General features: G+C 37.3%; 1 protein-coding gene across 4 annotated transcripts in view; it reads left to right on the top strand.

The window, feature by feature from the left end:
• Positions 1-8,535, top strand: part of lrwd1 (leucine-rich repeats and WD repeat domain containing 1) — a 127,515-nt gene that overhangs the window by 73,167 nt on the left and 45,813 nt on the right. For 3 of the 4 annotated variants that reach the window (XM_059655491.1, XM_048557209.2, XM_048557210.2), the window contains exons 2-6: positions 4,118-4,263; positions 4,828-5,062; positions 5,466-5,585; positions 5,966-6,121; positions 7,897-8,010. In XM_059655491.1, the coding sequence (XP_059511474.1) occupies positions 4,184-4,263; positions 4,828-5,062; positions 5,466-5,585; positions 5,966-6,121; positions 7,897-8,010 (705 nt within the window). In that variant the 5' untranslated portion in view covers positions 4,118-4,183. Of the gene's footprint in view, positions 1-4,117; positions 4,264-4,827; positions 5,063-5,465; positions 5,586-5,965; positions 6,122-7,896; positions 8,011-8,535 lie in introns of those variants that run through there. The other variant, XM_048557211.2, reaches the window with a different exon arrangement.

Here is an 8,535-nt window from a genome sequence, read left to right as displayed (position 1 = left end):
GATAGGGTTGGGGGGGGGGGGGGGGGGGGGTGGAAATAACTGTTTGGTTCTAGGATTGGATTGCAGGTGGCGGAAGTGGCTGAGAATGATGTGGTCGATGCAGAGGTTAGTGGGGTGGTACGTAAGGACCGGGGCATTCTGTCTTTATTTTTGTCGGAGGGAGGGGTTTTGAGGGCAGAAGTGCAGGAAATGCAGGAGGTGTGGTTGAGGGCATTTTTAATCACTGGAGGGGGGAATGTTGCAGTCCCTGAAGCAGGAGCACATCTGGGATGTCTGGGAGTCCATCTTGGGAGCAGAGGTGGAGGAACTGGGGAGTAAGGGATTGCATTCTTACAGGAGAGAGAGCAAAGAGACCAGCACTTTTCCCTGCAAATGCAGGAAGTGCTACATCTGCTCCTTCGCCTCCCCCCTCACCTCCATCCAAGGCCCAAAGCAAACTTTTCACATCCAACAGGGGTTCACCTGTACACCCTCTGACCTGGTCTGCTGTATCCGTTGCTCTTATGGCCTCCCCTACATCAGTGAGACCAAGCGCAGACTCTGAGACTGTTTGGTGGAGCATCTGTGCTCTGTGTGCCATAATTGACAACACCTGGTTGCCAGCCATTTTAACTCACCCTCCCACTTCCTTGAAGACATATCCATTCTGGGCATCCTCCAGTGCCAAAATGACACCACTACAAACTGGAGGAGCAACACCCCATATTCCACCTCAGGAGCCTACAGCCTGATGGCCTTAACGTAGGCTTCATCTCTGGCCTCATCCTCTGTCCAAACCTCCCTCTCGTCCCTGCCTCCTTGATCTAGTACAATCTGTCCATCTTCTTCCGCCAGACCCTCCCCACCAGCCAATCCCGATGGAAATTAAATAGGGGAAAGGTAGGTGCATCCACCTATCTCCATCCCATCTATCTTTCCCCAGCCCCACCCCTCCTTTCTCTAGTTATTTCCCAGCTCCCTTCCCCCTCTCCATTTCTGAAGAATGGTCCCAACTTGAAACATCAACTTTCCTGCTCCATTGCTGCCTAACCTGCTGTTTTTGTCCAGCTCCACATTGTGTTGTCTCTTGTATCAGACACTTGGTGGAGTATTGTGTGCAGTTCTGGGTGCTACAGTGTAGGAAGGATGTGAATGCATTGGGTAGAGTGCAGAATATTTTATAAGAATTATTGCAGGAATGAGGAACTTCAGTTAGGAGAATGGATTGAAGAAGTTGGGACTGTTCTGCTTGGAGAGAAGAAGGTTGAGGAGAATTGATAGAGCTCAAACTTCTGAGTAGGCTGGATAGAGTAGGTAAGAGAAACTGTTCCTGCTTGTAAAAAGATTCAGAGATCTGTAAAAGAAGCAAGGGTATAGTGAGGAAAAACATTTTCACACTCTGAATAGTTAGGATGTGGAGTGCACTGTTTGGAAGTGTGGCGGAGGCAGGTGCAATTGACGTATTCAAGAGAGCATTGCATGATTATTTAGATAAAAGTAATGTGGAAGGGTACAGAATGAAGGGAATTGGCACTAGGTAATAATGCTCATTCAGTGAGCTAGTACAGCCATGATCGGCCAAAGGCCTCTGCGCTATAACACTTATGTGATGTGCACAGTAAGGGGTGAAATATGCTGTCAGTGAAGCCTTTTATTGCCACAGGAAATGCTGTTGCACTCATCACAGTTAACCTGCACAGGCATCAGTGTTAAGGTGTGAATTTAGGTTAATTACCCAAGGTCTGTTGGGAAAAACTCAAGCATAGTTTGGTCAAGGTGAGCATGTTATCAGTGCTATTAATTCACCCTTCCTACCAAAGAACTTCTGACTCTGAAAGTTTGAAGTCCCAATCCCACAAGTAAAATTGATGTTGCAGATCTTTGTAAACATAAAGACAATTTTAATAGCTTTGCTTTTATGGCCTTTTTAGTTTAATTTGTATGAGTCAATTTATTTCTTTTAATATTGATTTGAATAACTTGTTTGCTGTTTACGCGCAGAGACTGTAGAATTCAATGGGACCTGAGGGACAACTTTCTCACATAGAGCGTGGTTCGTATCTGGAATGAACTGCCAGAGAAAGTGGTAGATGCAAGTTTCAGTTACAACATTTTAAAAGACACAGAAACAGGCACATGAACAGGAAAGGTTTAGAGGGATATGGACCAAATGCAGGCAAGCGGGTCTAGTTTGGGAAACTTGGATAAGTTGGACCAAAGGATCAGTTTTGACACATGACGTTTTGACTATAATTTTAGAAAATTTCATAAAGTCTGTGGGAAACTTATGCACAAAAAAAATGTCCCTGTTGCTCAAGAAATCTTGCATTTGATGAACTGAAATATGAGACTTCCAACGTGATAAATCCAAAGATGAACTGGAGTGCCTAATAGAATTTTATGCTCATGTCTCTGACTTGGACACACCACCTTCTGACTAGAGTGCTGCTGACTGAACCACAGCTGACAACTTTTTAAAAAGTCATTAGGTTTATTTGTGTTAAGCACATTTATAACACTTTAAACTGTGGTGTTGTCTATCTGAAATAAAGAAACAAAACTTCATCTTAATACTCTATTACACTATTAACAGGTATAAAAACAAAATCTTTTTCTGATCATTCGATGTGAACCTCAGAAGACTAAAGATGATAATAATATTCAAATCACTTTAGTAGTCAAAATGTAATGACCACTAATTAGAGTTAGTATAGATAATGAGTGGGTCATTTGAATTTTTGTTAATGTTAACAATTTCTGTTTAGTAAGGGATTGTATTGGAATGGTTGGTGTGCAATCAGCGTGACAATTGTATTATTTTGTAAAAGGCCAACTTTTAGGATGACTTGCTAATTTGACCTTTTTTTGAGGCTCACCATTTAAACAAATTGAGCTGTTTCAATGTAACCAGTAATTTACAGCATATACAACGTAACAGCGTATAAGATCATTATGTTTCCCAAAGTTTTGATTTATAACATGTAAGCCACTTGATTAAAATCAATGAATCAGAATCCGTGTGAGACCCTCAAGATGTATCTCATGATTAACATCTGGTGGCTTGGATGTGATTGTCTTCTTATTAAGAGCATTGTATATTAGCAAATGGGGAATGATTTCAGAGTTATCCCAAAGTACAAGACACTTGCATTGAGAAAATAAGATGACATGGTCGTCATGTTGATTAAGGGGTGCTGTAGAAAACAATGAAAGTGGTGGCACTTCTGTCGTCCTCTTTATTTACTTAAAATATGAATAATTAGGTTTAGGAAGGTACGGATTTAGATTATAGATGGATTCTTTTTAATGCAATCATGTAGAAATAACATTCCATGGCTTCATCTGTTCAAACATAAAATGCAAACTTTAACCTGATCGTACTTGGAACCTGCACTTGTCCATAGACATTGATGGTTTTTGAAATTCTGAATTCCTGTCGAATAATGTTTTTGTTCTGAGAGAGCACAAAAATGATTTTATTGAGGAATCTGTTCATCCTAGGAAACTGTACCTGCAACAGTACAAACAAAAATGGTATGTAGAGCTTCACTGAAAAGGGCATGAATAAACCATTTTTAAAAATTAAGAAACTAAGCACCAATAATTAACACTAATAGCGATTCTATAAACCAGTACTAGAATGTCTTTGACCTCTAAAATTATTAAAATTAATTGTATGTTTAAATCGTGTTCTGTTCAGTGTTGGGTACTATAATTTATTACCTAGAATGGTGACGAAACGTCTGAAAACTAACCTTCCAGCTCAGCGAGCAAACTCACATCCAGAACCTCAACCTGAGCTACAAATCTTCTCAAAACTCGATAATTTATTAGGCTTGGTGTCTTTAATGGCAGTGTGGCTTTTCCATTTAATACATTGAGGCACAAATCTATTGTTCCCATCTTGATCCCTTGCTGTAGCAAAATCTTTAGACCTAATTATCGTGAACTCAGCAGTAACAATCACTGCAAAGATGTCTGGAAACAGTTGGAATTTCAGTTCTTTAGACCTTAATACACTTCTACTAAATTACTTAATTAATTTTCAGACTGGGAGAACTTGGTTTTGTCTAATAACTTTGACTGGACATTGCTTTACAGACCTTCCAATGCAATATGTTTGCTCTTTGTTGCTTAGATTTGAGTGAGTGAAGGGATAATATCTCTGAACAGACTTCTGGATATCTAGAAAACAATTTAAAGAATGACAAAGATCACAAAAGAACTGTTGCTTCAAAGAGGAACCCCAAAATGCTCCAATTTGGGTCAAATCAAGAAAATCAAGTAAGTATAATAGATGTACCATTACAATTTTCTCATAAAACATTCTGAAAGTAATTTGCACCTCATATGTATCAGTAAATAAAAGACTGTCCAAACATCATCATAAAGATGGCTGCAGTATTTTCAATTTTGATTCTCTATTAAAGTCACTTGGGTAAATTTGTGGTTTTATGTGTGACTTTGAATTGACTTTCAGCTATGGAAAAATAACAGTAGTTTCATAAATCATTTATGATTGATCCCAGATTTTGTTTTATGTCTTTAATTAATGGATACTGGATTGTTATGGTAGGGTGATTATAGACAGGCATTATTTTGATAGTTGAAGTTAAAGCTGTAGAACAATTTACTTTTATTATGCCTTTGTAAATATATTTAATGTAAAAGCAAGTGCTAAAATATGCACCTGTGAAGTACAAATGAAATGCATGTCTGTTGAAGCAAATTGACATGCAACACAGGAAACTACTTGCGTAGATCTTGAGCAAATTTCAGTGGAATTGATAACTTAGTTGTTGTTCAGATTTAATCGGTCAATATTTTTCCCCCCCTGTTTTTATTCAGTCTTTCCAACTTGAATTTGAAAACCAGTGACTTAGATCCAAAGTTATTTTCCCAGCTACGGACATTGGAGGAACTTGATGTGTCTGGAAATCTGCTGACAGAAATTCCAAACAATCTGGGACTTACCAACCTGAGGCTTCTCAACTGTGCCAATAATGATATGGAACAAATTACAACACTGAACCAGTTTAAGAATCTTGAGGATCTCAATTGTGAAGATAACTTGTACTTAACAGTAAGTAATTGAAAACACATTGAGTTTGAAAACAATATGATTTGCGATAAACTCTTGACATAGTTTCAATTATTTGCATAACTTTCTGTTTTAAATGGCTACATAAATGGTTCTTTTGCAGAACCAGAAAATCATCTTATTTTATCACTTGTCTATTTAATGCATTTCTGCTGTCTTTTTCATTGTCCTACTAGTGTTGTGATGCCCCAATGGAAATGAGTTGATTTATAAGTCGTATTTTATTTGGTTTTATCTCTTTTTATGTTTTTTATCTAGAGTCCTATAGATAAATAATTATCAGTAATGAAGAAAAAACATTAAAGGAAGAATTCTGTATATTATTATCTCACGATTTTGTAATACTGTTGCATAGCTGACATGTAAATCTTTTATTTCTTTCCAGATCTGTGACAATTACAAGGTAATGTACCTGCTGCCCAATCTTCGACAACTCAATGGTAAAGATATAACGTCCACTGCAAATCATCTGAAGTTCATCAACAGCCAGAAGCTAATGTCTCAAGTGAGTGCATGGCATTAAAATAACAGTTTTTTTCCTTGATGAAGCTAGGGCTTGATTTAAATTGATTTTAAGAGTTAGCACTGTTAGTCTCTAGTTCAGAAATTTACAATAAATCCTCAATACATCAGAAAGTAGATAGTGAGGTAATGTTGTTAAGTACATATTAGATTTTTTATTATTTTGTATTGTTACAAGGTGTGTATATACAATACATGGTTAGACCTTTTAAATTCACAATTTTAACTGATTTTTCATGCACAGTTCCTGTGTTGTTTTCCCTCTCAAATATTGGTATGTTCCTAAACCAGCCTTAACACTCCTGAAAGAATATGTCAGTTTGCATTTTCAGAGTATCAGTCCTTTGTTTTGATTTTCTACAGGTAACTAATTTTTGGGAGAAAAATTACAGGATCCGGTTCTCTAAACTCCTCCCAACAGCTGCTGAGATCAATGCTATTAAAAAAGACTTTGTGAAATGTGCAATTGCTGAAATAAAATATGGTCCAAACTCTCTGAAAGAATTCACAAAGTGGAGAGTAAGTTTTTTTTTGTCCCTTTCCTGCGTGTCATCTGTGATCCTTGCAATTTGTTTTTGTTAAATAGATGAAGGAATTGATTTGGTTGTTATGACATTTAAAGGCAGAATGCTCGTAATCTGTTCTAAATTATTCACAGTAAATATGCTGCTACAATTTAATATTGATATCAATCTCTTTTATTATGCTCCAGCATGGTTTCAGTGTTCCTCATTATGCCTGTTGGCATTGGACATTTCAGTGGAATAATTAAGCAAACCCAACTTCTCATCACTCTATGGGTCCATGTGTTGGGGTTGTCTCATGCCGTTCTTCAGTACTAACCAATTGCTTAGTTGTTTCCTTGTACTCAGCGTTCTAGAATAAATATCGTTGAATGCTATATCTACACACCAAACATAACAATTTTAATTTCATTTTTCAACCTTCTTAACGTGTATTCTTAATATTTGAATTAACAACTTGGAATTTTGCAAATAACAATTGCTAACTTAGGAAGTGTATTGTTTTAGAAATATTTTTTAAGCAGACAGTTGCTCCTGTAGATGAGTTAAGGATGACTTATCTTCAGGATAAGAATTCTTCCTGAATCACTGGAAGGCTTATCATTTAAAATATTAGTAATTGTGACTCCTATAGCTGTGTATTCTTGACTACCTACATTCAGAATTCAGTTGAAACAGTTCATTTCTCAGTCAATTCATTGAAAGGAGACAAGGGGAGCTTACTAATTTGTTAAAACATTAGGTTGATCACTATGTGGACATAGTTCTTTCAAATCTGGGTGGTTTTGTTTTTGCCCATCCTTCTCCATTAGATCACATGCTAGTTAAGTTTGAGGAAGAAAATGTTCTTACGTTTTACTTTCATGATTCTTAATCCCTAACACAGTATAGAAGGATTTCTTTGTCCAAAGGCAAGTGGAAAGATTTAAAAAGCAATTACTGCATGCGAGTCCTCCAGCCTCCTCTGATCTATTGCTTAACATCCTGAGAGAGAGGGGCAGTCTTAAAATTTCATGATGAGACACAGATGAAACCGCTTAAGATGAATGTGCCTGGTCTGTAGAATTACCTTTCAAATGTAAAAACAGCTGGCAACTTAGTCAGTTACCTGAAGACCGTTTGATGTCTGTTTTCCATGGGGAGAGGTAAATGGGCCTAGTTGAAACTAGCTGAATAGACTTGCAACAATATTAGATCTGAGAACATTTTTGACAGATTGAGTAATTTGATACCACAGAGTCTGTTGCCATTGAAAAAGGACTTGGGACAGTAATTACAGCATAGAGTTGTATGAAAGTTCAAAATGCCAAATCATTTAGTTGATGTTTTGAACAAACCAAATGTTTGTAGTCTTACATTGTTGAATCTGTTGTGACCGTAGTCTTTACCACATTTAATTTTAAGCTGCGCTTTCTGGTTGGGAAATCTAGGATAAGGAAGCAAGTAGGAAGTATAAAATCTGAAATCAAATCTTTCAAGAGTTAAATATAGAAGCAGTACAATACACAAAATGTGATCAAAGTTTGGAACATTCTTCTGCAATGGCAATTTATGTTAACTCCATATTAAATTTTTAACCTCTCTTTGATCACTGGACCAAGAAGGGAAAAGGTCAGAAGTTAGGTCACAGATCAATGATATCAATGAGTAGCAGAAGAAGACTGAGATACTAAATGACCTGCTTCTGTTTCTATATTCTGATAACCTGCAACTCTGTGGATAGAGCCTGTTTTCTTTCACCCCCTTGTACTCATTTAATTTCCTTTTTAGGTGGAAATGATAGCTAGAGAATTTGTGAACTCCTTACTCCAGCAAGACAAGCAGGGATCGTCTGATGCAGCAGAAAGTAAAGATGAGGATGGAAAGAAAGCTAATCACACTGATGTAAGGACTAATGTGTTCTGTTGTATAATTTTAGGGATTTATTTTCTTCAGTTACTTCTTGTCTTGAGACAAATCCAAACTGGAGAAGCTATTGGTACAATGTAGCATGCAGAAATTTTATGTATTCCATGGAGTAGTGATCACCAATTGCCTGCTACATGTACACACTGCTTGCAGAATGGTCCTTTGTTCTTTTATTTCCTGTATTGACAGCAAAGTCTTGATGTTTTTCTTTTAGCAGGTTGTTCTTTAAAGTTACCCCTCACCCATCCTTCAGTTTTGCTGGATGATCACTGTTGACGTTATCTTAAATACTTAAGAAGTCGGAACTGAAGAACGTGATAGAACTGCTTGAGTCTTCTCCACTATTCAATAAGATCATGACTTAACCTCCATATTCACTTGCCTACTGTACTGCCAGGTCCTTTTAATTCCCTAAGTAACCAGAAGTTCATTGAGCGTATTTAAGATCGAAGTCAATGACTGACCATCCGCCGCTCTGTGGGGTAGAGAATTCCAAAGATT

Source organism: Stegostoma tigrinum, chromosome 27, assembly GCF_030684315.1.
Source record: "Stegostoma tigrinum isolate sSteTig4 chromosome 27, sSteTig4.hap1, whole genome shotgun sequence".
NCBI lineage: Eukaryota > Metazoa > Chordata > Chondrichthyes > Orectolobiformes > Stegostomatidae > Stegostoma > Stegostoma tigrinum.
The sequence above is the reverse complement of the archived record's forward strand: the minus strand, read 5'-3'. Positions and strand labels throughout refer to the sequence as shown.